The sequence below is a fragment of the Moschus berezovskii genome, chromosome 26 (genome assembly GCF_049115385.1).
Source record: "Moschus berezovskii isolate FMDL1 chromosome 26, NW_MosBer_1.0, whole genome shotgun sequence".
NCBI classification, from domain to species: Eukaryota; Metazoa; Chordata; class Mammalia; order Artiodactyla; family Moschidae; genus Moschus; species Moschus berezovskii.
Window position 1 is genome coordinate 31,887,123 of NC_142485.1, and position 27,708 is coordinate 31,914,830.

General features: G+C 39.7%; 1 protein-coding gene across 8 annotated transcripts in view; it reads right to left on the reverse strand.

Moving 5' to 3' along the window:
* The window catches only part of TENM3 (teneurin transmembrane protein 3), a 654,366-nt gene that overhangs the window by 161,894 nt on the left and 464,764 nt on the right, over positions 1–27,708 (reverse strand). For 7 of the 8 annotated variants that reach the window (XM_088832605.1, XM_055416368.2, XM_055416366.2 and 4 more), the window contains one exon: positions 14,457–14,695. In XM_088832605.1, coding sequence (XP_088688731.1) covers positions 14,457–14,695 — 239 coding nt within the window. Of the gene's footprint in view, positions 1–14,456; positions 14,696–19,509; positions 19,614–27,708 lie in introns of those variants that run through there. The other variant, XM_088832606.1, reaches the window with a different exon arrangement.

Consider the following 27,708-nt stretch of genomic DNA (forward strand, 5'->3'; position numbering starts at 1 on the left):
GACATAGCTGATAAGTGACAGAGGTGGGATTACAAATTCAAATCTTACTGCTTTGAGGCTCTGTGCTGATAAACATTATTCTAAAAATACACTGTAACGTGATATTCAAAATTGACACATTTTCCCACATAAGATCACTGTTGTAAAGGTTACATCTTACTGTGAACTCAGTGTTTAGGGAGGATATTCAATACTTGGTAAATTTAATGGGATTAAATTGGTTGTGATCTTGGAAATAATGAAAAGGAAATGCCTGGGAAAAACAAATAAACATGTCCAAGATGCAGAAGTACTGTATCATTTTATTTTTTCTCAGAGCAAAGGGTCTCATATCCTAGCTTCGCATACAGTAACATGTTAGGTAGCCTTGAGTGTCCTTCCACAACCATGGAAAACCACAGGAAATGTAGGATGAGGTGCAGAAGGCTTCCTCTCTCTTAGGGGCAGAAGCGATAAAGGGGAGAAAGAGCTCACTAGAGGAGGAGACTGAAAGGGTCAGGCTGTAGCTATAACATTAGGGAGAAAAGACAGTTCCAGGGAGTCCACCAACACCAATCAGGCTGGCCGATGGGAAAAGCCACAAGGATGATCCTCTTGTTTTTGGGGTTTTTTTTTGACGTAGGCCATTCAAGAAGAGACTGGAAGTTCTTTTTTTTTTTTTTTGGAGACAGGGTCTTTATTTATTTATTTATTTTTCAAAAACAATTTTAGGAATCTTTACTTAAAAACAACCTTATCTTAAAATGGAGTAACTTTGGTTTTACGAGCAGCAAGCAAAGTACAGAAGCAAAAATGCATTACAGGAGCATTAAGTTCTACATTAGGTCACAGCGTCTAATCTGAAATCACACCCATAATATAAATTTTCAGGATATCTGGGAAATAGTTATTTCCCAGGATGTCTGAACCACAGCTACTCTATTTTGACTTTTAATTGTAAAAAAAAATTTTTTTTAATAGCCAAAGCAGATTTCACCATTAATGACATCAGTGTTTTTCTAGGTATGAGAAGATGCAAGAATTGGAACTCATAAAACCTTTTTCTGAAAAGATCTAACTATCTGAAGGCCTTTTCTGCCAGTTGTTGTTTTTTTTTTTTATCAGAGCACAGAGTGCCTCATTCCTGATTTTCACCCTGAACTTCTTTCAGGGGGTGTTGAAGGTCAGCAGCTTGCAATGGTCATGATGTAATCTTTGTAGAGCCAGCTGGGTCCCTTCATAGCCACATATCTGACCATGTGACACCATTTCATGGCCATTGTGTCCCGCAGTGCTGGGAAGGCTCATTCCCAGGTCTAGGGAAGTGATGGGCCACTCAGTGTGCTAAAATTGGACCAGGCCTTGCAAGTAGCAAAAGTCTCTGGACCACTGTCTTACTAGCCTCCTGGTCCAGGAAAATATTTCCTCTTGTTGCTTTTTCTCATACCCAGAGTCACATTATTATAATTATTGATCTCATATGGAACTATCAGTTCAGCATTATATCACAGGCTCAGTGAAACAAGTGACATAGAAAATAATATAGCCATCCGTTCCGTTCTGTCGCTCAGTCGTGTCCGACTCTTTGCGACCCGGTGGACTGTAGCCTACCAGGCTTCTCCGTCCATGGGATTCTCCAGGCAAGAATACTGGAGTGGGTTACCGTTTCCTTCTCCAGGGGATCTTCCCGACCCAGGGATCGAACCCGGGTCTCCCGCATTGGAGGCAGACGCTTTAACCTCTGAGCCACCAGGGAAGCCCAGCTAGCAGTTATTAGTAAAATAAGAATTATAAGTCAAGAACTTTCATTAGATAAAGCCTGGTATACCCCAAGTCACCTGACTTCATTCGTTAAATGATTATAGTCTGGTGTTAATCTTCTGGTTGTACATTATGGAGCATCCGACCTTTATCTGAAGATTGGTTACTGAGATAAGCCTTAGAAACTAACCTAGAGTGTCCTTTTTTAATAACTTAATTAAATCTTTTAGCAGTATCAGGTAACAAGGAACTGTCTCAGCAGTGAGTCTTAGTAAACACTAGACATTAACAAAACTAGAAACTTAATTTAAAAATTTACAAAACTTAATATTCCATGATTTTTCATTATGGAAGCCCTGTAGCCAGGGAGGCTTTAACCCATCAAATAAAAACGAGGTTTGTCAGGGATCTGGGAAAAGCCAAGCAGCCATCTTGGATTTCCCATAGCCCTGACTCTGATTTCCAGCTATTGTTTTTAATTTTCCAATTTAGAAGCAGACTGTTGCCATGGTTTAAGGACATTCAGTTCAGTTCAGTTCAGTTCAGTCGCTCAGTCGTGTCCGACTCTCCGCGACCCCATGAATCACAGCACGCCAGGCCTCCCTGTCCATCACCAACTCCCGGAGTTCACTCAAACTCATGTCCACAGAGTCGGTGATGCCATCCAGCCATCTCATTCTCGGTCATCCCCTTCTCCTCCCACCCCCAACCTTTCCCAGCATCAGAGTCTTTTCCAGTGAGTCAACTCGTCGCATGAGGTGGCCAAAGTATTGCAGTTTCAGCTTTAGCATCAGTCCTTCCAATGAACACCCAGGATCGATCTCCCTTAGAATGGACTGGTTGGATCTCCTTGCGGTTTAGGATGGCACAAGTCTAACAGAGTTTTTGTATAAGCCGAATGAGCTTTTACATGACTACAAACCCGACAATTGGATTAATTTCTAAAACTAGCATAGGATCAGGCCTATGGTAGAAAAGCATTTGATTTTTATGCAGAGGGCTAAGAAGTCAAGAAAACATTATAAATGATCATACGAATCAGGCCCAGCATCTTGGGCAAGCTGTCTACCTCTGATGTTGTTGTCTTCTCATCCTGGTGTAGTGTAGTTTCTTCTGAAAAAAGTCCTTCCATCCAGGTTGGAGACAGACCTTTAAATTATGTCCTTTTTTTTTTTTAGTCCTGGAAATCCCAGTTTGTTAATGGCGGTCTACCAATGGAGGTAGTAAGACTCATTTCTTGGATAGTTCCTTGCTGTTATATGATATTAATGTAAAATTTAATTGAATTCTTAAAGAACACCCTAAGTTTGATTCTGAAGCTTATCTCAGTGATCTATCTTTGGATGAAGATCAGGTGCCTCGTGACCTGGAAGTTCTTATCTTCAAAAATACTGAGTATTTTCTCCCAAAACAAGTTAGTACTACACAAAAGTGGCTCTAGCTAAAAAAATATAATTGTTCTTTGATTCAGTGTATATGTGCTTAAAATGCACCATGGAAGCATCTCAAGGTAATGTTCTTTCCCCTTCTAGGCCCAACTCAAGAATGGAAATTGGACAGGTCGATCTCTTTGGTTCTCAAATGCAGAACGATGATCTCTATCTCCAAACAAGTTTTGAAATACAGGAAACGCATGTTTTGGAAATATCTTCAAAACAGGTTAATATAGAACTCATGAATGTTTGGAAAAGAAAACAGAAATATGATTTAACAGCTTTTAAAACTCTTTTCTGGAAATTCTTAAAGCATAAAAGTGTGTTATTTAAATTAAAGAAACAAACAGAAACAGACTATAAACTCTTGTGGAAATTTTAAATCTAGTTACCCCAAATCTCCAAAGAAAGATTTCTTTCCACTTCTAGATATTAACTACAAAGAGGATTCTAGCTAAACTAACAAAGAAAATAAAAAATATCATAACTTTCCCCTCCTCAGACACTCCCAAATTTATTTTTATTATATCACAATGCATTGGTTTTAATATTCCTGAGAATTGATTTTTGGGGCCCCCTTTAGGTTTATGTGGTAATGCTTAAAATTTGTCCTTATGTCAGCATTTGTCAAAACACATACTACTACTTATTATTCTGTTTTTAGCAGGAAAACCTTTCTCTAATGCTCAAATTTGGTAACTACTGCATTTTATGCACTGCTCTAGTCTTCCACATTTTATTTCTCCTTTTAAAATAGGCGTCCTGTTTAAAATTAGGCACTCAGTGTTTACAGTCTCTAAGACATGATCTCTAAGAGGGCAAGGACTGTGTAAGGTTGCTCACTGCACTATCTGTGATAATATCTCAATAAATAAATGTCCAAAGAATGATGGATGGATGGACGGTCACTTCCTTTTCTGATGTTATTTGATTAGGCCACTAAAGAAACGGTGGTATCTTATTGTTAAGGAAGGACAAGATGTGAGTAGTCTGAAGACATTCTGAGATGGCACAGGAGCAATAAACTAAAAAGAGTCGCTGCTACTGCTGCTGCTAAGTCACTTCAGTTGTGTCCGACCCTGTGCGACCCCATAGACGGCAGCCCACCAGGCTCTCCCGTCCCTGGGATTCTCCAGGCAAGAACACTGGAGTGGGTTGCCATTTCCTTCTCCAATGTGTGAAAGTGAAAAGGGAAAGTGAAGTCGCTCAGTCGTGTCTGACTCGTAGAGACCCCATGGACTGCAGCCCACCAGGCTCCTCCATCCATGGGATTTTCTAGGCAAGAGTACTGGAGTGGCTTGCCATTGCCTTCTCCAAAAAAGAGTTGTTATACATGTGCATTCTCTTTTATCTGTTTTATTTAAGGATGAAATCTTTGTTGGAACATAGAGGTTTTCTGCTGAATTCATTCCTAAGATTCCTAGCAATCCATCAAGCTCTTTTTTTTTTTAACCTCATGTATGCCAGTTACTTCTTTCACTCTTCTGTATGTAGATATTTCTCTACACACTGCTCTCAGTAGCACTAACGTTAAAGCAAATGACATATGCAACGCCGATCAAATATTTATGCAATGTAGCACCAAAATGGTAAATATTGTACTATGCTTTCCACTTGTCATTAGTCAGGAGCTGTTGCTACATTCTGCAAAAATGATAGCCTAAAACAAAGAAGACAGCCCTGTATTTCACAGGCAAAATATACATCTACAGCACAAACTGGAGTTTAGATGACTTTAAAGGTATTTCTTATTGCCGTTGTTCTTGGGCATTTTTCAAATCAGGGAGAGTCTTATATTTGAATGGTAAAAACAGTCTGCTTATACTATTTCCCATATATTATTTACTTTGAAAAGTTAAAGTGTTAGTCGCTCAGTTGTGTTTGACTCTTTGTGATCCCATGGACTGTAGCCCACCAGGCTCTTCTGTCCATGAGATTCTCCAGGCAAGCATAATGGGGTAGATAGCCATTCGCTTCTCCAGGGGATCTTCCTGACCCAGGGATCAAACCTGCATCTCCTGCTTTGTAGGCAGATTCTTTGCCATCTAAGCCATGAGGGAAGTCCACCGAACTAAGAATAAATAAATAATTTTTGGTGAGGAGAGGAAGAGCATACTGTCTACATTTGTATCATTACCTGATTTTGGTAGTAACGTCTTTTTTCTTTAGAGTAATACTAGAATCAACCTAAAACTAAACATTTTTATGTTTTGCTAATAAATAGCAGCAAAAAATCCATAACATCAAAAAACTCTAAGTGTACAACATATTGATTTTTCCCCACTATAGGTTCAATTCAGAAGTCACTGAAATGATTACACAGAGGTGGCTAGAGAAAGAACTGAATTTTAAGTGATCTCTCGATTTTTTCTAGGTTTCTAAATGATACGCTAGATCATGTAGAAGATAAATGAAATAAAACACTGATCTGTTGATTTAAAATTTTCAGTTTATAATTTTCAACCCACTAAAATATGAGCAATACGTTTTTTTTCTTATACTGTGGTGACACCACATTAGTATTAAAAATGCCACCATTCCATCTCAGACAAAATGCATTTTACTGAGTGTAATAGACTTAAGAGCTAAGGGAAGAAGCCATTGTGAAAAACGTTTTATAATTCATCGTTCGGCTGTGTTCAAGAACCTAATAAAATAGCACTTTTATGACAAAGACACGTCGAAAAAGAAAAAAAGAATGTCACAACACATTTTATTTTGCCATCTATATTTAAGTGGTTGATTTTTTCACAAAGCCTAAAGGGCTGGCTTCTTTTTCCTCCTGACCCTGAGTTGCATATATAGCTAGTACCGTAATCAATTTCAAGGTACACAGAGAGGTAAAGATATCCATAAAATGCAAATAGACACAGAAGTAGGACAGATAACTGCTAAGGAATCATCACTACCATGAACCTTGATCCGACAGTTTATGTTTTGCTTGATCTAGGGAATGCTTATGTTGTTAAACAGCCTTTTTAGCAGATGTATGACAATATCTATTTTAGGAATCAGTTGGTAGCAGCTGTTCAAAGGAAATAAATAACTACATAGTATTTTTTTCCTAAATGAAAAGGAATATTGAAAATGTGAGTAGTTCTTTGGTTAGCATCCTATGTCAGAAGTTCATGAGAAAAACAATGTTGAGTTATTTGTCATTGGAAATGAGTCCATAAACCAGCCCCTTACAAGTTCACACTTTCGTGGAAAAAAAAGATTACTGAAGGTTTGGAAGGCAATAGGAAGTGTTTGTTTAGGGATACAGGGTTGTTTTTTTGTGTGGTGATAGAAGTACTCTAAAATTTGTTGTGGTGATGGCTGCAAAGCTGTATGAATATACGAATCACCATTTTTTTTTAATCTTTATTTATTTATTTATTTTACAATATTATATTGGTTGGTTTTGCCATACATTGACATGAATTCACCCCAGGTGTACATGAGTTCCCCCTCCTGAACCCCCCTCTCACCTCCCTCCTCCCTTTATCCTCCCTCTTGGTCATCCCCGCACACCATTGACGTGTATACTTTAAGTGGCTGAACTATATGGTATTTGAATTATATCTTAATAAACTGTTATAATGGACTTCCCAGGTGGCGCTAGTTACAAAGAATCCACCTGCCAATGCAGGAGACACAAGAGACACCGGTTCGATCACTGGGTTGGGAAGATCCCCTGAAGTAGGAAAAGGCAACCCACTCCAGTATTCTTGCCTGGGAAATCCCACGTACAGAGGAGCCTGGTGGGCTACAGACCATGAGATCGCAAAGACTCGGACATAACTGAGCACAGAGTCAATGCTTCTAAGCCGTTATAAAAAAAATTAGTCATGGGGATTAGTGAGTTGTGATAAACTTGGCCTAAAGGGCCAAAAATTGAGAAACTATGCTAACATATGTAATTTTTTTGAAAATAATTTTTGATGTAGACCATTTTTAAAGCTTTAATTGAATTTGTTATAATATTACCTCTATTTTATGGTTTGGTTCTTTTGTCCACAAGGCATGTGGAATTTTAGCTCCCGATCAAGGACTGAACCCACACCCTCTGATTGAAAGGTGAAGTCTTAACCACTGGACAACTAGGGAAGTCCCAGGCATATTGTATTTTGATAAGATTTTTTTTTCTTGAGTTTCCCTTAAGTTTAAATTACATGCACAAACTCTTTTGGTGTTACTGTACATGGCATTTGCCGTGATAATTCGTAAATTTTCAGACTCTGCCTAGCAGGATATGGTCACGTTAATGAGGTTGTGTCCATAATGGTGCTATTTGAAGTTTGGCTTGATTTGTTGCAGTTTTCACTGGTGTTAACATACTAATTTCAACATATTTTGACCAGTATCTCCTAACATTTCAATGATGTTTACACTTTATGATAAGATTTGTGGGCATATTTCAATGTGTAGAAAGTCAAAATTTCAAGGTATCTCCCACCAAGGAAAAAGAGCCTTCTGTGAATAAAGAATAATAATCAAGATGCCTACTCATCCATAACTGTGAGCAGAAACAGAAGCAATAGTAACCAAAGACTATCTCCTTTCATTTTCTGGTGAACAACTGCTGACTATCACCCATCTTCATAATTTTCAGATTTTAGAAAAACAGTTCAGTTCAGTTGCTCGGTTGCATCTGACTCTTTGCGACCCCATGGACTACAGCACGTCAGGATCCCCTGTCCATTACCAACTCCCAGAGTTTGCTCAAACTCACGTCCATCAAGTCGATGATGCCATCCAACCATCTCATCCTCTGTCATCCCCTTCTCCTCCTTCCTTTAATCTTTCCCAGCATCAGGGTCTTTTCCAGTGAGTCAGTTCTTTGCATCAGGTGGCCAAAGTATTGGAGTTTCAGCTTCAGCCATCAGTCCTTCCAATGAATATTCAGGGTTGATTTCCTTTAGGGTGGACTGGTTTGATCTCCTTGCAGTCCAAGGGCCTCTCAAGAGTCTTTTCCAACACCACAGTTCAAAAGCATCAATTCTTCTGCACTCAGATTTCTTTACTCTCCAATATCCATACATGACTACTGGAAAAACCATAGCTTTGACTAGATGGACCTTTGTCGGCAAAGTAATGTCTCTACAAAATGGAGTCAATTAGGGCCCAAAAAAAGTGAGACAGCTATTTTTTTTTGGATAGGGCTGTATCACTAACCACTATCATTGAACCGAACCTTTATGTTTAGTAATCAGGAGAATTTTCACTGTGGAAAGGCATATCAACTTAAAGATAATGCGTGAGAGAAGGATCTTAATCGGGAGCTCAGTGATGTAAAGAAAATCACATGTGACTCTGTTGAAATCTGGACATTTGATTTTTAAGAACTGGGATATGATAAATCATGGCCCATCTACTCTATTATGAATCAGCTTCATCATGGTTTCTCAATTCTTCATGGTTTCTCAATTCTGCTCACCCCTCTGTCACAACATGGCATCATGATCTCCCACTTAGACTAGTTTTCTAACAGTGTTATCTACCTTTATACTGTCCAAATGGTAGCCACCAGTCAAACATGTAGCTGTGTGAGTTCAAATTATTTGTGTGCATGTGTGTGTGCTCAGTCACTTAGCTGTGTCTGACTCTTTGCGACCTCCTGGACTGTAGTTTGCCAGGCTCTACTGTCCATGGGATTTTCTAGGCTAGCCGACTGGAGTGGGTTGCCATTTCCTACACCAGGGGATCTTCCCTACTCAGGGATCGAACCTGTGTCTTTTGTGTCTCTTGCACTGGCAGGCAGATTCTTTACCACTGTGCCACCTGAGAAGCCCCTCATAATTAACAATAATCAAATCTAAACGCCAGGCTCTTAGTTACACCAGCCACTTTTCAAGGGTTCTCTAGTCACGTGCGTCTAGTGGCTATGAATTGGACACTATAGAAATGTTTCCTTCATCAAGTACCACATCTGACTGTGCTGCAGTGGATCACCCCACCATCACCAGGGAGCCTGTTTGAAATACAGACTCTGTTCTCACACTGGATCTGCTGACTCAGAATGTGCATGTTAACAAGATCCCCAGGTGATTCCTAGGAGCTGTTAGGTCTGAAAAGCCCACGTTCAGACTTTCTGTCTTAGACTTGCATATTTTGGAATGCCACTAGAGCAATTTTTCAAAACATATATGTGATGCTTTTTCACTACAATGCTTCCATTTCTTCAGTTTCTTCCCTCTTTTCAGTTCTTCAAAAACCTCATGGAAGCCCCTTTGATAATGTCCTGGGATCCCTGGTAGTTTCTAGTCCAGCTTCCATCATTTACTGGCCCGTGTGACTTTAAGGTGAAGTGCCGTTCTAAGACTATCCTATTTGTTAAACGAGATGATAACTCACAGGGCTGCTGGGAAAATGAAAGGAGGAAATTCGTACGCAGCTTCGAACATAGCAGTGGCACATCGTGAGCCTCCATAGGCACCGTAATGGATAGCTCTTGCTTCTTCCTTCCCCACCTTGGACGACCTTGTCTCATGGTGATCTCCCACCAGCCATGTGACATCAAGCCCAGAGAACTGAACTCCTCTGCATCTCTCAAACATCACCTGCTATTCCTACATCAAGTCTTTCCCCAATATCTTCAGCCAGGGGCAGGTGTTTCCTTCTTTCCTTTTCTTTCTCTTTTTCTCATTTGGAAAAGTTGTTCTGAAAGCATGTTCTGTTAAAAGTGTACAGTATACATACATTGCACACATCTTTATCACTTTACTGGAAGCTTCTAGAAGAAAGGCCTAATTTGAACCTCTAACGCAGAGTGGAGTGACGAGAAAAATGCTGACCAAAAATGGTTACTAAAAAGCCATAGAAGTACCAGAAGAAAATGTTTAAGTGACCTTTAAAAAACAATACTTGGAGTAAATAAGAATTTTATAGGTATAACATGAACACTAGAAATGACAAGAAAAAATTGATAACTTTGATTACTTAAAAAATTCCATATAGTATATGGCAAGATAACCAAAAACAAAGTTCAGAATAAGTTGGAAAAATATATAACACATGACAAATGATTCATATCCTTAATCAACATGTACAATTGCCCCCTAAAAAAAGAATAAAAACCCCAAAAGAAAAATGGAGGAAACTAGGCTATTCAAACACATACAGGAAAAGGACAAATGATCAATAAGCATTTGAAAAGATATTCAGTCCTACTAGTGAAAAATGAAAATGACAGTAAAATATTTTAACCTAAGAGATTGCTAAGAATTAAAAATATTGATTATATGTAGCCCTGACAGCTGTATAAACTGAGGGTAACTTGGACTTGGTTTGCTAAATTTAAGCCATGCCTACGCTTTGGCAAGAAAACTTCAAAGAATTTATTCTGATCAAAAATTTCATCGGCAGAAGACACCCTGCAAACACAAACACACGCACAAGTACATAAGAAATTGGTCATGCATTTTTGGAAACTGGTTAATTAAAAATAGGTGCTAAATGAAAATTTGTGTGTGTGTGTGTGTTAGTCACTCAGTCGTGTCTGACTCTGCAACCTTATGGATTGTAGTCCACCAGGCTCCTCTGTCCATGGACTTTTCCAGGCAAGAATACTGGAGTGGGTTGTCATTCCCTTCTCCAAAATGATAGGTTAGTGAATGAGAAAAATCTGGTACTAAATGCATTAAAAATATGGACTTCTAGGTGTGTGTGTGTGTGTGTGTGTGTGTGTGTGTGCGTGTGCGTGTGTTAGCTGCTCAGTCATGTCCGACTCTTTGCGACCCCATGGATTGTAGCCCGCCAGGCTCCTCTGTCCATGGGATTTTCCAGGCAAGAGTACTGGAGTGGGTTGCCATTTCTTTCTTGAGTGGATCTTCCCAACCCAGGGATTGAACTCAGGTCTCCTGCATTGCAGGCAGATTCTTTACCATCTGAACTACCAGGTGTATGTGTGCATGGACAAATATCTGAAATGGTGGACACCAGAAAGTTAATAGCAGTTACCTATACAAGGATATAACACTGACCTATGGGAATTAATTTTCACTTTCTTTTCAGCTTCTGTCTCTGAAATTTTGGTTAGGAATAGGAATCTGAATGTAACACAGGAAACCCCGATCTGATCCCTGGGTTAGGAAGATCCCCTGGAGAAGGAAATAGAAACCCACTTCAGTATTCTTGCCTGGGAAATACCATGGACAGAGGAGCCTGGCAAGCTACAGTCCAAAGAGTTGTAATGAGTTGGACATGACTGATTGACTTTCACTTTGTCCCTGAGATAGGGAAAACCACCAAACACAAAGCCTGTCTCCTCCCTCCCTTCCTTTCTGACTGTTCTGAGATAATTCTACCTTAGAGAAGAGACTGGTAAATGCTATATTCTCATAACTTCTCGACCTTACTGGAAGGTGAGAAAATTCTAGGAAATAAATAATCCCTCAGGCCCTTTATTTCTTTAAGGCTTTGACTTTATATTGACAGTCAATACGAGGGAAGGGGACCTCTAAGGGAATGGAAACAATTTAAGGATGGCTGTGCTTTTGTGAAAGGTGGTAAGGTCAATCTGATGATGACATTGGTCTCCCCATTGATTCTAGGGTTTATCAGGCTGATCTGCCTGGACAAATCTCCCTCCCGGCTCTACACCACTCAATAGAAAAGGATCGCCCTCCAGGAGAGAAAAGTGTCCTCCTCTGTATTTCAAGGGTAAAGGCAGTATCTTCACTCTCAAGAAGATTTATCATGCTAACTGATGAAGAAGTGAAATTCTTTACCTGACCTAAACAACAGCAAAGAAATCACTGTGTTATGAATGTGAGTTATTTAAGTATAGAAAGACCAGTGAAAATTCCAAGTATATTTGTGTACTTAAGTAAAGCAATAAAAGGATTGCTTAATTCTTTGATGATAAAAGTACTTTTTCTAAATTCCATATATATGGTGCTGATCCTCTTGCAGGGCCGGAAGAGAGACGCAGACATAGGGAATGGACTTGTGGACACAGAGGTTGGAAGGAGAGGGCGGGACGAATTGGAGGAGGAGCACTGATATACACACTACTATATATAAAACAGATAGCAAGCGGGGACCTGCTGTACAGCACAGGGAGCTCAGATTGGTGTTCTGTGATAATCTAGATGGGTGGGATGGGGCTGGGCGGGAGGGAGGCTCAACAGGGAGGCTCAATGAGTCCCTTCATTGTACAGCAGAAACTAATACAACTCTGTAAAGCAATTATACTCCAAGGGAAAAAAAAGTAATTTTGTCAGATAACACTTGGATTGTATCACCTTAATTGCCAGCACAGTAACTAAATCACAACAAATGCTCAACCAATTATCTGTTGAACTGACAAGAACATATGAATATCTTAAAAATATTCCATGCAGATAAAGATAAAATCAAAGGGAGATGTTTAAAGTAGGATGCTAACCATGAAACAGTAAAAACTGATAATTTTTAAAAAAGGAACATTTTGCATTTTTATTTAGGAATCTGATATTCCATTATATTCATTGACAGATCCTTGAAAGGAGGAAAGGCTCACAAATAATAGTGATCTGATCTCACATTAAAATACTATTTTTTCTTCCTAATCACACAGTGTAAATAAAATTAAATGGTAGAAGAGCTGATATTCAAAACATTCAACAACCTATTAAATAAGTATTTAATAGGACACAGGCACATAAGATCAGAAATGATGTCCGACTACACGTCAACAGCACAGACACTTAATTCCAACCCTGTGCAGTACCTATTTATCAGTTTAGCATGTACTACAGTGAAAAAAAAAAAAAACCCTACTAACATGCTTAATTTATTACATCCCACTTATGACTGTTACAGTTGAGAAACCATTTAAAATTATCTAGCAGCATACTGCTGACATACACAGATAATGAACAAATAGTTAACCAGAAGAGACGCTCTTCAAGGCCGGATATTTTCTAGCTAAATACTAGGAATCTGTTTGTGAAGGCTGACTGCTGTTGTTGTGACATCCCTGTGTACCACGAGTGTTACAAAACAGCACGGCAATGAATCATTAGTGTGTGATCTCGGTGAGCGACAACCCTTTCAGTACCCGGTTTGACCACCTCCCCAAGGAGGGAGTTAACTTAGACCATTGAAAATGACAGAAAGGCCTCATCTTGTTTTCACCGCTGATGGACAGTGGCTGTACAAAGCCCTGTGATGAGGATGATCAGACTGTGTGCAGGTTTAGTGGGAAAGGTGCCAGGTTCACGGGCGACGTCAGCCATGGTCATAGAATCGGAAGTCACAGTAGGTAACATGCCACTGCATTGCTCCCCCCAACTCAACTATCTCTCAAGTTCCTCCATGCTCTAAAATTCTACTTTCCTCTTCAATGACGTGACTCAAGATGGTCACTTCACTTCCTAAGGACATAATTCGTAGTTAAGGAGTATTTTAGCTAAAGACAGAAACCGGTTTACCACCAAAGGGTCCTACTATTCCACAGACAGCCCTGTGACACTTATTCACTTATGGAATTTCAGCGGGCATCAAAAGTAGCTTTGCAAACCCAAGGAAGCATCACTGGCTGTTCTTGGCAAAACAGAGCCTGTAATTTATCTCAGTGGACATGATTTGCTTCTCGATGCCTTACGCCTTTTTCTACACACTTAGATCAAGATTGGACACGGTCGTTTCTGACATTTGAATAAGCCATTTGCCAATAGCTTGAACGCTCATCCATGGTCTGAAATAGTTAAAGAAAAGACACATTTGCAACTTCTCTTAGCAGCTCCAATCAGTCAGGTGACAAAAAACCACGATCAATACTCCATCCGAAAAGGTGGAAAACCCACAGAGAGGGACGTGTACATCATCCAGCCCTTGTTTTATGGATGCACTGCTCTCTGGAGAGAAGTTCCTGAGTGCACAAGGATGGCCCTGAGTGATGGGTTTTACATTTAGACCGTGGACTTGGCTGAAAGACGAGCAACATCGTGAGGAGGAGCAGAGACCTCCCTATTGACGCCGCCCTGAAGGGGATTCCTACACAGAGCCCACTCCTGCAAGCGTATGAATAACTTCCTGGACATGAAATATCCCAGAAGTGAACACACTCACGAGGGACAAATGCAACACAGATGGATGCTCTAGTGAGTGTCCAAGGCAGGCCTCGCACTTCACGCAAACACAGCTTCTCCATTTACCTACATAATGAGAATGACCACTTATCATACATCAGGACCAACTTCTTGCCCATGATGTATAACCTCTGAATACAAGCCCTGTCCAAATAAACACACAAACCCAACTGAACAGGCAACGTCCCGATGTACAGACGAAAGAGGTCAAGAAACGGGCTCTTACCTATAAAGTACGACAGCAGTATTGCCAGGAGTACGGAGACCCCTACGGCGCACAGGGCGGTACACTTCCAGCTACAGTACTTGGACGACTTCTTGAATTTAAAAGCACTTCTTGATAGGGTGTTTCTAGGTAGTGGCCGAGTAGGTGGCGAGTAAACAGAGCCAGAGGCCATCGTGTATCCTGGGGTGGCAGTGCTGAACAGTGGTGTGGTTCCTGTTCCTGTTTTGAATAGGAAATGCCTGCAGGACAGGAGAAAATCATTGTAAGAGACAAATATACTGTGATCAGAGAGACAGAGACAGTGAGGCATGAGCTCACCTCTCGTTCTGTCTCTCTCTGCCTTTAAAATCATTTACTACATAGAATACAAAAAAAAAAAAAAGAGACACTAAGAAAATATTTTAACCTAAAAACCCAACTCAGAAACATGACTTTGAAGAGACTGATTTGTAATGAATAGAGGAGGAGGAGTTACACACACAAACGACTCCTGTCCCTTCCAGTAGGTGTCTGGAGAGACTGCAGAGGAGTTCTAGTCACACCATTTTCCTGTACTAAACCATTCTGGAAGTTCCCTTTATGAACTGCCTTCAGAACACCGTCACATTTCACTGAAGGAAAGCAATGACATGACTTTACAGCTGCATGTGGCTTTGCTCCATGTGAGGATATGTACGCCTACATATACATGCATGCACGATCATGTAGAACAGGCTGCTTTCTTTCCTGGACGTGCTTGGAAAATTCTCACCTGTCCCCCACTCCCCCACCACCCATATTGAGTACTGTCAAGCTTGGCCATAGGTGGCTGGCCAGTTTTCAAGGGAGGCAAACTAATTTTAATCTTTTGCTTATGTCAAACATAACCAGCAAAGTGAGTCTACTGGGGTGAGGGATGGAGAAAGGGAAGGAAACACGGAACTTTCTAAAACCAGCCTCAATGAATGAAGAGGTTAGTGAAGCAACTTCCCAGGTGGTGCAATGGTAAAGAATCTGCCTGCCAATGCAGGAGATGCAAGAGATTCGGGTTCGATCCCTGGAGCAGAAAATGGCAACCCCACGCCAGTATTCTTGTCTGAAAAATCCCATGGACAGAGGAGCCTGGAGGGCTAGAGTCCACAGGGTTGCAAAGAGACCCGACTGAGCGGTTGAGGACACACAGGCACACACACGAAAAGATTCCCTAATGATCTGAGCTGAACAACAGTGAGGCAAACTGCCTCTAAAAGTTCTCTGCTCTCTTGAAAATGTCTAAGCAGAGATTGAGTGATCACACGAAAGGAGTGACAGGTAATTCTTTATAAACGATGACTAGTTTTAAGATTCCTATGAACATTAAATGTTCTCAAATTGAGAAAAAAAATCATGTTTTTCATGTTTGAAATTTCATAGTATGTGAGTATCTTACTGTGTTTTTACTTTGTGTCCTAACCGTTTCTATGATTTCCTCTAATAACATGTTCAGTGAGGTCAACAGACGCTGCTCTCTTTCCTATGCAGGAGACTATAGGAAATAATCGAGAGTATTCCATCATGGTACAAAACAGTCTGCATGCAAGATGATTTTAGATGGGATACAGCTGGATATTTTAAATTGTAATACAAAGGAATTTGTTTTAATGGCTATTAGAAAATAGACTGAATATATCAAACAATTTAAGGGGGTTAAAGGGGCTTCCCAGATGGCACTAAAGTGGTAAAGAACCTGCCTGCCAAGGCCGGAAACAAAACAGACAGGGGTTTGATCCCTGGGTCAGGAAGATCCCCTGGAGGAGGCATGGCAACCCACTCCAATATTCTGGCCTGGAGAATCCCATGGACAGAGGAGCCAGGTGTATAGAGTTGGATACAACCAAAGCAACTCAGCACGAACAAGGAGTTAAAGGACAGAAGCTAGAAGGCAGATTGCTGAGGTTCAAATCCTGGTTTACTATACTAGGTATGTGTTGTTGCGGGAGGTATTTAACCCCTCTCTGTGCTTCGGTTTCTCAACATGGAAAACAAGAATAGCATCGATCTGTCAGAGTTGTTATTAGGCTTAAATGAGTTAATGTTCTTACTGTAAAGCACCTGGAATACAGTAAGCACAACGCGGGCCTTCCCAGGTGCCCCAGGGGCAAAGAATCCACCCGCCGATGCAGGAGACGTGGGTTGGATCCCTGGGTCAGGAAGAGCCCCTGGAGAAGGAAATGACGACCCACTCAAGTATTCTTACCTGGGAAATCCCATGGACAGAGGAGCCTGGTGGGCAATAGTCCATGGGGTGCAAAAGAGTTAGACAGGGCTTAGTGACTAAACAACAACAACAACCAGCAAAGTGTTGAGAAATGAAGGAAGAAACAAGCGTATGATTTAACAACATATTATGGCTTAGGCAAGGCTAACCAGGGATTTAAGTTACAAAGAACCCATTTCCAGAAAAATTATTTAGTGGATAAATGTGTAGTTGACGTACAGATAAGGCAAAAGTCATGCAAATTTGCCTTACAGGTATAGTGGAAAGAATTCTAGATTAGAAATCAGAAGATCCAGGTTTAAGTTCCTGATCTAACACTTCCTAAATTGAGGATCCTGTTTTCATGTGTAAAATGAAGCTAATGATTTACTTACCTTACAAAGCTGTAAAGAAGTTAATGCATCTAAAAAGGCTTTGTCAACCACAAAATGAGAACACATGCAGATGACAAGTAACTACTTCTATAAATTATACTAATGACCATATTATGAGGTCCATTTCCCCCCAGAGAACTACTTTATAAAGCAAACTTTAAAGTTTATAACCTGAATTAAACGGTATGTTGGAAGCAGTGTTTTGGCACCTGCTACCATATTGATATTCTGCCTAATTATTAAGAATGTGAGCTCTGGAACCAGCCTGAAGGTGAACGTGTTAGCTCAGTCATGTCTGACTCTCTGAAACCTCATGCACTGTAGTCCACCAGGCTCCTCTGTCCATGGGATTTCCTAAGCAAGAATACTGGAGTGGGTTGCCATTCCTTTCTCCAGGGGATCTTCCCAACTCAGGGATCAAACCCAGGTCTCCTGCACTGTAGGCAGATTCTTTATCGTGTGAACCACCAGGGAAGCCCATGCCTGGGTTCAAATCCAGACTTCACCTATAATTAGCTGGATAATGTTTCTAAATTACTCAGATTTTCTGTGTGTTGGTTTTATCACCTGTAAAATGGCAATAAAACATTACCTATTATGAAGGCATGTTATGAGGATTAAATGAGTGACGTATATGACATGTTTACATCCAGCACCAGGTTAAGTGTCCAATACACACTGAAGAGAACCTCCTGAGATTCCTGCAGCTCAGCGCAATTTGTGGGAAGCAGAATGACTTCTGTGGCTTCTAGAGCAGCAGAAAAGAGAGAGTGTGTTGCTGTCACTGCAAAGAGGCCGTGCAGACAGGGATGCAGGCCATCACAGCAGTCACACTGTGACAGATGCTGAGGGGACAGACAGAAGACCAGCATCTGGGTGAAGACTCAAAGCATCAGGGGCAGCTCGCTGTGCTCACAGCATCATGTCAGGGGTCAGGGGTGGGAGAGAGACCCAAATTACCCAGGGGAAGTGCCTAGGGTTGAGAGTTTCAAATAAAATATAGAGAGAAACATTGAAAAAAGGTCATTTATCTGGCATACGAATATGGATGGATACAAATGGTATATCCATGGCGTAAGTCTGCAGTCTTACTAAATGCTAAAGCTGAAACTGCAATACTTTGGCCACCTCATGCGACGAGTTGACTCACTGGAAAAGACTCTGATGCTGGGAAAGGTTGAGGGCGGGAGGAGAAGGGGACGACAGAGAATGAGATGGCTGGATGGCATCACCGACTCGATGGACATGAGTTTGAGTGAACTCCGGGAGTTGGTGATGGACAGGGAGGCCTGGCATGCTGTGATTCATGGGGTCACAGAGAGTCAGACACGACTGAGCGACTGAACTGAACTGAACTGAACTGAAGTCTGCAGTCTGTCTTCTCTGGTTAGAATGTAAACTCCACAAAGTCTCATTTGCCTCTGTCGCTTCAGGACTTACAGCGTTCCTGGCACAGACTTGTTGCTCCGCAAATATTGTGAAATAAAGAAAATGCTGACTATTGTGCCGATGTGGAAAGTGAGTCTCATAGAAAAAAGTACCTGGGACAAAGACTCAAGGCTAATAAACAAATGATAAAAAATACATAAAAGTTGGGAATTATCACAAACCTCAACCTGGAAAATGTGTTAAAGGTTTATTCAGAGTGGTTGGGTCATTTCTGAATAGGAAGTGGGATTTGACTCTGAGTCTTTAACATTGAAAACATGGATCAAGACAAGAAGTGAGGCACATGCCGACTTCAAATTAGACACCTCTGTTTCAGTTTCTGAAATTTGTGGTCTCAGTACATGATGTCCACCTGCTCTGTTGATCCTGGAAAAGAATTCTTTCAAGAACCAGGCTTGAGCCACTACGAAATTATTATTTTTCTTAGAGTAAAATGTAACTTTGAGACATTGTTGAAAACAAAAATATATTACTCAAAAATATATTGCTTATCAATGTGCGTGGAACTGAAGACTCTTAACTTTCAAAGAGTTTCTAAGTTATTTAATACATAAGTTTACTTTTGTTTCTGCAAGAGAAAATATAATTTTTATGTATTTTTTGCCACTGTCTTTAAACCTCAGAAGTGCATTTCCTCTTCCTCTGTGTAAATGACTTTCTATGTCAGGGGGTCCTCCAATTAGTACCTTAGAGATTTGCATAGTAAATAAAGAAACATTATAAAAACATTGAAAGAGAAATCAAATCACCCATGAATTTTATTCTAGCATCACTGCTCTTCAGTAGTTTTCGGATGGTTTCTTAGTATGGAAGTACAGAAAGAATTCGTAAAGACTGCTTAAACGGATGCATTTTGAAAGCATTTACAAACGGTATTGTTCATGCGAGGATGATTCCTTTAGAATCTTTAAGGCTTCAAAACAGGTTAAAACACAACATGCAAAAACCTCTTAGACATTAACTAGACTAGTAGAAAAGTTCTGTGTCAACATACTTTCTATAGAGAACATTTGGTTTCAGATTTGGTAGGAATCTGTCCATTTTTAGGTTCAGACAGGATGCCGTCTTTCCAAAGTCAGCAGTGTCCTTTCCACTGCAATACAGAAAACACAGAACACTGACGAGCAGATTTTGTGACTTTAAGCCCAGGACTTTTAAAAAAACTGTTTCACGGTCGAACACAATGCTTAGTTTATGTCTGGAGCTCCACAAATACCTAAGAAATGAATGGGGGAAGGGGATACTGGAATGCAGCTACATGAAAAGTATACAAGGAGTTTCCAGAAAATTATTTTATCACCTAATTCTCTCTAAGACACCTACTCCTGTGTATGTCATGACAGTCTTTCCCACCCTGTGACACTTCGCCAGGTCATACAGCCTTGGGAACATGCTTCTCATATATCAAAAATTCTGCAAAAATTACTATCAAAAGCATATGCCTCTGACCCGGCATCCACACGAGGCTTGGAGAATAAAGGGAAAGATGCTGTTTCCATCTCAGACCATATCTGGGAATGAAACCAGCGGATCTGGGGAGAATGTTCCCCCATTGTATTCGGCAATAAAGTAGAAGCAGCAGCAGCAGCCTCTTTGTAACACAGAGCACACCAGAGCCGGCTGATTTTTTTCTGATGTTTCTAATGATGCCCGGCGTGGTGCCTGCCGCCAGCTCCTCTGCTGTTTGTGCCACCGTTTTCACTCTGGTGATGAACTAGAGATGCACACTTGAAGAGAGACTATCAGAGACTGGGATGAGGAAAATCAATTTCAAAGCCCCAAAGACAGCCGGTACAGAAGGTCACCGAACATTAACGTTGCTTTGTGGCTTTGGAATCTTGAGGGGGATTCTATTAACAACAACAGACAGGCAAGCGCTGTGGAACTGCGTGGCATCATTAACTGTAAGGCCGTGGAGCAGCGAAAACATGCGTGGGGAGGATCGCCCGGTATTAAGCACAATTAACAGCCGCTCGTTGTTTCCTCTGAAGTTGAAGGATCTGTTTCTTTGTTGATCTGCCTTCAGACCAACCTTTTCATTTCAGCTTTCTGCCTTCGATTCTAATTTCTAATTTCTGATTCTGTGATGGGTCTTTCCCTGGGACATGTCACAAATTTAAAATTACTATCTAAAAAAGGATACAAACGAACTTATTGACAAAACAGGAAAAGACTCACAGACTTAGAAAACAAACTTAGGGTTACCAAAGGGGAAAGGTGGGGCAGGGAGGGATAAATTAGGAGGTTGGGATTAATGCACACACAGAACTATATACACAACAGACCGTCAATAAGGACCTACTGTAAGCACAGGGAACTCTGCTCGGTACTCTGGGAAAAGAATACGAAAAAGAATAGATACAGGTATATGTATAACTGAATCACTTTACTGTATGCCTGAAACGAACACAATGTTGTCAATTACCTATATTCCAGTATAAAATAAAAACTGAGAAAATTAACCGGGAAAGAGGCTGAATCTCCTTGTCTTTCTCGCGGTCCCCACTCCCACCTTTTGTCACTGTTGGCACCCCTGTCCTTAATGTCTAACTGGCAGATGTGGCGCTAGCCGTAGGTCACTCTCCTCTTCTGCCTGCCCCTCCTCCCACCAGCGTTCACGCCCGAGAGCCCTGTGTGCTCCCTCACAGCATCCTCCCTTGCTTTTCTTCCAGTTTTAGTCACTCTGCTTCACTGCCAGGGTGGAGCAGTTCTTCTGAGTTCTTACAGCTCAACGTCCTCATTTTTATTTGTTTCGCCAAAGCCAAGAATGGGCACAAGCAACATTTTCATTTCAAATTTTCTTCTACTCTCAAGTGAAATGCCATGTTTTTCATACTGAACCCTCACAATACATTTCCAGTAGTTAATACAATTACCTCTGTATGCCCACACATAATGTCTATCTACCCTTACCTCAGGCCACTTACAACTACTTCCAATCATTTATTTTGCTCTTTTACTTAATCTCTTGGCAGGTATGCTTTGTTCCTTGCTAACTCTTCACTTTTGATGGAATTAGTCTTTCAAAGTAATTACTTTGAAAAAACTTAACTATCATTAAAATTTTTAGTGGAGAAATAATAGGGCTTTTTGAGTTATTTTAAATATGCCTTTCTATATTATGTTATATGTAATATCAACTGATTCAGCGTTCATTTTATAAGATCCTAACATCATGTACAAAATTGAACAAGTTATAAGATATAATTAAATTTTAACTGTACAAGCGTCACCAGGAAATAAACAGGTTAAGACCAGTCTTTTGTCCAGGAGGTTAATATAATCATGATGTTCCTCTAAAATGAAAGAACATGGCTTAGTAAGTCGGAAATTATAGGAACCAGATGGGGAGAAGCACCCCAGAAAAATGTGTTACAGTATCATTTAAAGCTGTGTGAGTGATTTCCTCAGTGGGCCACTGGGATGGAAGAGAAAAGTCAACAAGAAAGTGTGTAACCACTGAATGAAATTTTAATAGATTAACTTCATAATTGGCTATCTTCACAGAAAAATAGCTTCCCCCCACTTCAATGTTTTATACAGTGTTAAAAACCTTTTGAGAGATGAGCAGACAAAGCAAATGATTAGAATGAAAAAGAGAATAACCGTCAGTGTTCAGTTGCAGTCCCTAAGGCACAGCTGAAACCTTCACTGATGAGATACAGGCTTCTGGAGAAACATTTCTATTGTCCACAGCCTGTTCCATCTAACTGGGAGAAAGGCTCTATTGAGGAGGAATTATGATACTTTCTTCCTCTTCTTACAGTCTCTGTTGAACAGAGAGAGTAATTTACATCAAGTTAAATGTGAACTGTTTAAATGTCTTGATGCCTTGCTTTTTATGTTTCTAGGCAAATCAATAAAGAAAACTTACCCAGAATATAGATTGCTTGCTTCAAATTGGATGCTCTGATTTCAAAGACAATGCACCGGTAAGAAGAAAGATTGGCTCTATTTGGCCAAATTTACAACCTTTTCAGAATCCAAAGTTCTCACTTAAGAGCTCAGGAAATTTGAAGGTATAGGTTCTTTTTCCTTCTGGCAAAATATAACTTTCTAGATTTAAGAGGCTTATTAAAGGTCTCATAAGATTGCCTCAACTTCAAACGACTCTTCTGAAATGACATTTTCAGATTTAAAGCAAATGAATCCCACACTTGTGGATTAAATTTACCTGGTAATATAAGAAGGCTAAAATTAACTACTGAGTTCAGATAGTTTTAGTCACTTGATAATGCCGAAACAATGGATGGTTTCCCTGGAATTCATCTTAAGACAAAATACCTAAAATTCTTTTTTCAAAATATAAAAAATTTAATTACTGTTTGTTGTCTTCCATATTGCCAATTACCCCGACTTAATTACTTGTGGTCTATCATGTAGAGCATGTATATTAAACATTGCAGGAGTTAAAATAGCCCTGAATATTTGTCAGTATATATGAAATGATAAAACTGAAAGGTGATATGAACTATCATCTAAGAACTTTGAACCTTAAAACTTGTGCTTCATTATTGAGCATTTTCACTATCAAATTCTGATTTTTCAATCTCAAGGCCAACTGGATTATCTGCTAAATATATTTTTAGCAATGTGTTTGTGACTGATTAAAAGACCTAAAAAAGCAGATTATTGAAGTGATGGGCTTCAGGATAATGATCCTAGCAAATATAAATTTGGGGGGCAGCTATTAACCAGAAAGCTAAAGAAAGCAAGTCCATGTAGAAAATTAGCTATCTCTATTCAAGGCCGGGTTCCTGCTAGTGTTCCTTACTTTTCAATGACTGATGCTCAACAGATACCCAGAGACACCTGGGGAATTACTTACTGTTCTTAAATATCTAACTGGAAAGAATCTCTATCAGTTGAGGATGATGGCACTCAGGAGTTCTGTGAAGATTCCATAACTAAGAGGTTATAGATGCTGCTATGAATCTTCAGGGAGAACCCACCCACACTAACATTTGCATAAGACTGGATAGAGTATTCTGCAGTCACCCATCTTTCTCATGGAGCCTTCCATCACATTGATTTTGGACTCAGAGGTTTTGGTAGAACCTTGAGAATTTTCAGTCAAGGGTTAGGCCACCAACAGGAGCAGAAATGTGCTTTGAGATTATTACATACATTAAAGCAGTGGTTCTCAAACTTCAGCTTGCACCAGAATCCCTTGGAAGGCTTGTTAAGACATAGAAGGTCTGGGGTGGAACCCCAGCAGCTCATGCTGCTGGGTCCAGGGACCATACTTTTGAGAACCACTGCAGTAAAGGAACTGGCGTGCTAGTTTCTTAGCTTGGGTTTAGCTTCAAGACTCCCATCCAGATCGTATAACAAAACAGAAAATCAACCCAAAGACTCTTGCTTAAAAAGTCACTGCTGCTAGCTCTCTTCAAGTAGTTTAGAGCAAATGGAATTTGTAGGACATGAGGCTTGATCCATCCGACTTCAGGATCCAAAGGTCTAACCATTTTTCACTGTATTATATCATTTCACTCTTTATTCTTTACTTGCAACAACCCTTCCTTAACTGTTCTTCCCCTTCAATTTCGCCTGTTTGTTAAGAAACTGGTTCCTGCGTCCTTTCTAATTTCATTGCCACTTTAAAATGCCTAACACATTTATTGACTCATCAGTTCAGTTCAGTCGCTCAGTCATGTCCGACTCTTTGTGACCCCATGAATCACAGCATGCCAGGCCTCCCTGTCCATCACCAACTCCCAGAGTTCACTCAAACTCATGTCCATCGAGTCGGTGATGCCATCCAGCCATCTCATTCTCTGTCGTCCCCTTCTCCTCCCGCCCCCAATCCCTCCCAGCATCAGAGTCTTTTCCAGTGAGTCAACTCGTCACATGAGGTGGCCAAAGTATTGCAGTTTCAGCTTTAGCATCAGTCCTTCCAATGAACATCCAGGATTGACTCATACTTATCTCTAAATGAGACACCGGGGTCCATTCTACCCTGGTTCTTCTTTGTTTCCCAGAGTATCTATATTTCTATGTGCTTATGAGACATTCACCAACAAACCACCTTATTCCATTAGGACCTCTTTTTGAGAGAGTGCTCCCCTTTTTTCATTGAACTTAGTACTTGGATTTGTCAGTCATGTAGAAGGCTACTAGATAATCCATCTTGGGTATTTACAACTTCCCAAAAGGTTTCATTACTTTTGTTCATACAGATAATGCTATTTCTCCACTCTTAACCTTTCTGTCTTTATTCATTCTCCTTTTTCCTCTAAATATTTTGCTTTCATGTTTACCTGAATTAAAAGAAAGAATTATCTCTACTCATTCTCTATTAGGAAATACTTCTGGAAAAGTCAATTCTAAACATTTTAAAAGCACTGGACACACACACACACACACAAATCTAACCTCCTTACCTCCTTACACATCTGTCACTATGAGCCAAAAGAAACAAAATGAGTATTTTCCTGTAGAATGTTAGTTCTCCCGGACTTTTCCCCTTTGAAGCAGCTTAGGACAAAGCAGTGACGATCAGGGTGACTTTCCCAGCACTGACCGTGGCGTGTGCCCCACGCACATCCTGACAAAGGCTGCAGCACTAGGAGCTTTTGGACCGCGAAAACTACATAACAAAAAAAAATTCTCTCACTGAGGTTCAGAGGGAGCAGAATTCTAGTATATTTGAAAAAAGAAATCCTACACTGAATCCTCATTATTACAGTTGAAGTTTTTTCTTTCGTCCTTTAGATATTATTTTAGAACACGCTTTCAACGGTGAGTAAGAGAACCAGTGAAGAGTTACCTAACTGGTAGGAGGAAAATAAAAAGTATTTGAAGAACTAGTTTTTAATTAACTTCTTCAGCAACCACTGTGCTGAAGCAGCCCTTGCCAAAAGGTAAAACTAAGCATAAAAAATTATCAAATGGGATATTAAAACTGAATGGGCTTGTCTCAAGGATTGATGAAAAGGTGAAACAGTTGAGAAAAAAAAACTTACCTACAGTGAGTCAATGATAAACCTCAGTATTTTTCACTTTACATTTTTGATAATTTAATTTTTGCTAATTTGGGGGACTTCCTGGTGGTCCAGTGGCTAAGACTTTGTGCTTCCGATGCAGGGGGCCCGGGTTTGATGCCACGTAATGCAAAGGAGAGTTTGCATGCCACAACCAAAGAACCCAATGCAGCTAAATGAATGAAAAGAATGGGTTTCTGCTCACTTCTAAACCGAACGAGTCTAGAAAAGATGATGCATGTGGGTGAGTGGGTAAATTTTCTAAGAACTGGACAGGGCTTGTTCAAAATAGATTAATCATTTTGCTTCTGATGTAAAGGTATTATCACTATAAACGGTTGAAAATATTTTATAATAAGTAACATATTGTGCAAAAAAGGAAATATTTTAGACTCTTACTAATTAAAATGCCTGTTTTTTATTACCTTTAAATTAACGTTGGTATGCTTTTAAAAAATATTTTAGATAAGAAAATTAAACATCCTCCACATGAGTAATCAGCATTAGAATGTAAATTACATATTTTGACATGAAAACAAAAGAACAAATATGTAATGATTCTAGCTGTGACACAATGAGTTAGTGAGACTGACAAACTACTTCATGCTGATAGCATGTTGTGGTCTCAAATCTATTACACTTTTGAATTGATGTGCTATTATCTTTGGACAACTTTCACACTAGGAGGTGATCCCCACAAGAAAAATGTCTTAAAAGCTCATAAACAAGATACATTTCATTGCTATTACCTGAATTAATATGAGCTATTAGTGGTTTACAAAAGAGGATTGAGACAAAAAATTGTTTTATAATATTTTACAAAAAAATTGCAATATGAATGTATTGATAACTGTACATTTTGGCAACTGCCCTTGTATCATCTGTAATCATACTGAATACACAAACATGTTCTTGGTAAATACAGCATTATGTGTTAATTGATCTTTGAAAACTGGGAGGCAAAATTCTGGACAGTATTAAGGTGATTTGCGGGAAATGTATTTGAGTGAACTTTTTACTGTCTTACATTTACTTTTCAGTTTTAAATAAGTGAGACACATACAATGTAAAATTTAAGTATAATCACATTTGTAAAAAATAAATAAGGCTATAATAGGAAGGAAAATATTTTTATTATGACTTGTTTTAACTTAAACATGTCTATAATCAAGTAACAAATCATGCTGCAGAGTTTGCTTGGGAGCATTAAGAACTGAACAACTGGATTAAATATGCACAATTTTTAAAACTATTATCAAAACGGCTAAAATAGCTTACTAGTCTTGGTTACATTTTAGCTGTTTTAATTGTGTAGCCATGATATCAAAGACCCAAATCTACATTAGATATTTTCCTACATGTTTTAAGATATCAATTATAGTACTGTTGGGAGTTATTACATACTAAATATATTAAAATTAAAATATAAACGAAAAAGGAGATCTTAAAATTCTTATGTACTATTTGAACAAGATTTAATCTATTTAATTATTAATTCATTTAATTATTGAGGCCTTAAAATTGTTCAGCAAAGCTCTGTCTATAAATTTGAGAAGGAAGTATGATCTATGAAAACAATAATTTCAGGTGTCGATGTAAGCTGATGAAAAGTAAAAGCTTTCCAGGGTTTTAAGAGATGTGGAAGGTATCCTCGTCAATCGGATGTGTGATGGTGAGCAAGAAGCATTTAATAGAACAGAAAGCGACCAGTCCAAAGCGTGGTGAGTGTTCTAAGTAAAGCTTATTGAGGACCTATTGAAAGTGTGCAGAGAAAACATGTTATTTAAACTTGATAAAACCCCCACTCTGTGTGTATTATAAAATCCACTTTTCTTTTTTTAAGGCTGCATTGTGCAGCATGTGGGATCTTAGTTCCCCAAACAGGGATTGAACCCGTGCCCCTGTGTGGGGAGTGTGATGTTTTAACCACTGGACTGCCAGGGAATCCCTAGGTAGCAGCATTGTAAGTGGCTCGGAATATGAGATGAGATTCTAAGAACTCATAAAGAGGGTCACAGCAGAACCAGAGGGGCTACCAAATAGAATGTATTGGACTTATTTGGCTAACTATGTTCCAGATTTTAATCTTATGGGCTAAAAAGAAAGCATTCTGAGAATGGGGTAATAGGACACAGACTCGGGCTTGAAATGAGAGGAGAAAGAAGTAAAACAGGCGAAAGTAAGTCAGGGCAAAGTGAAGAAGCACAGGA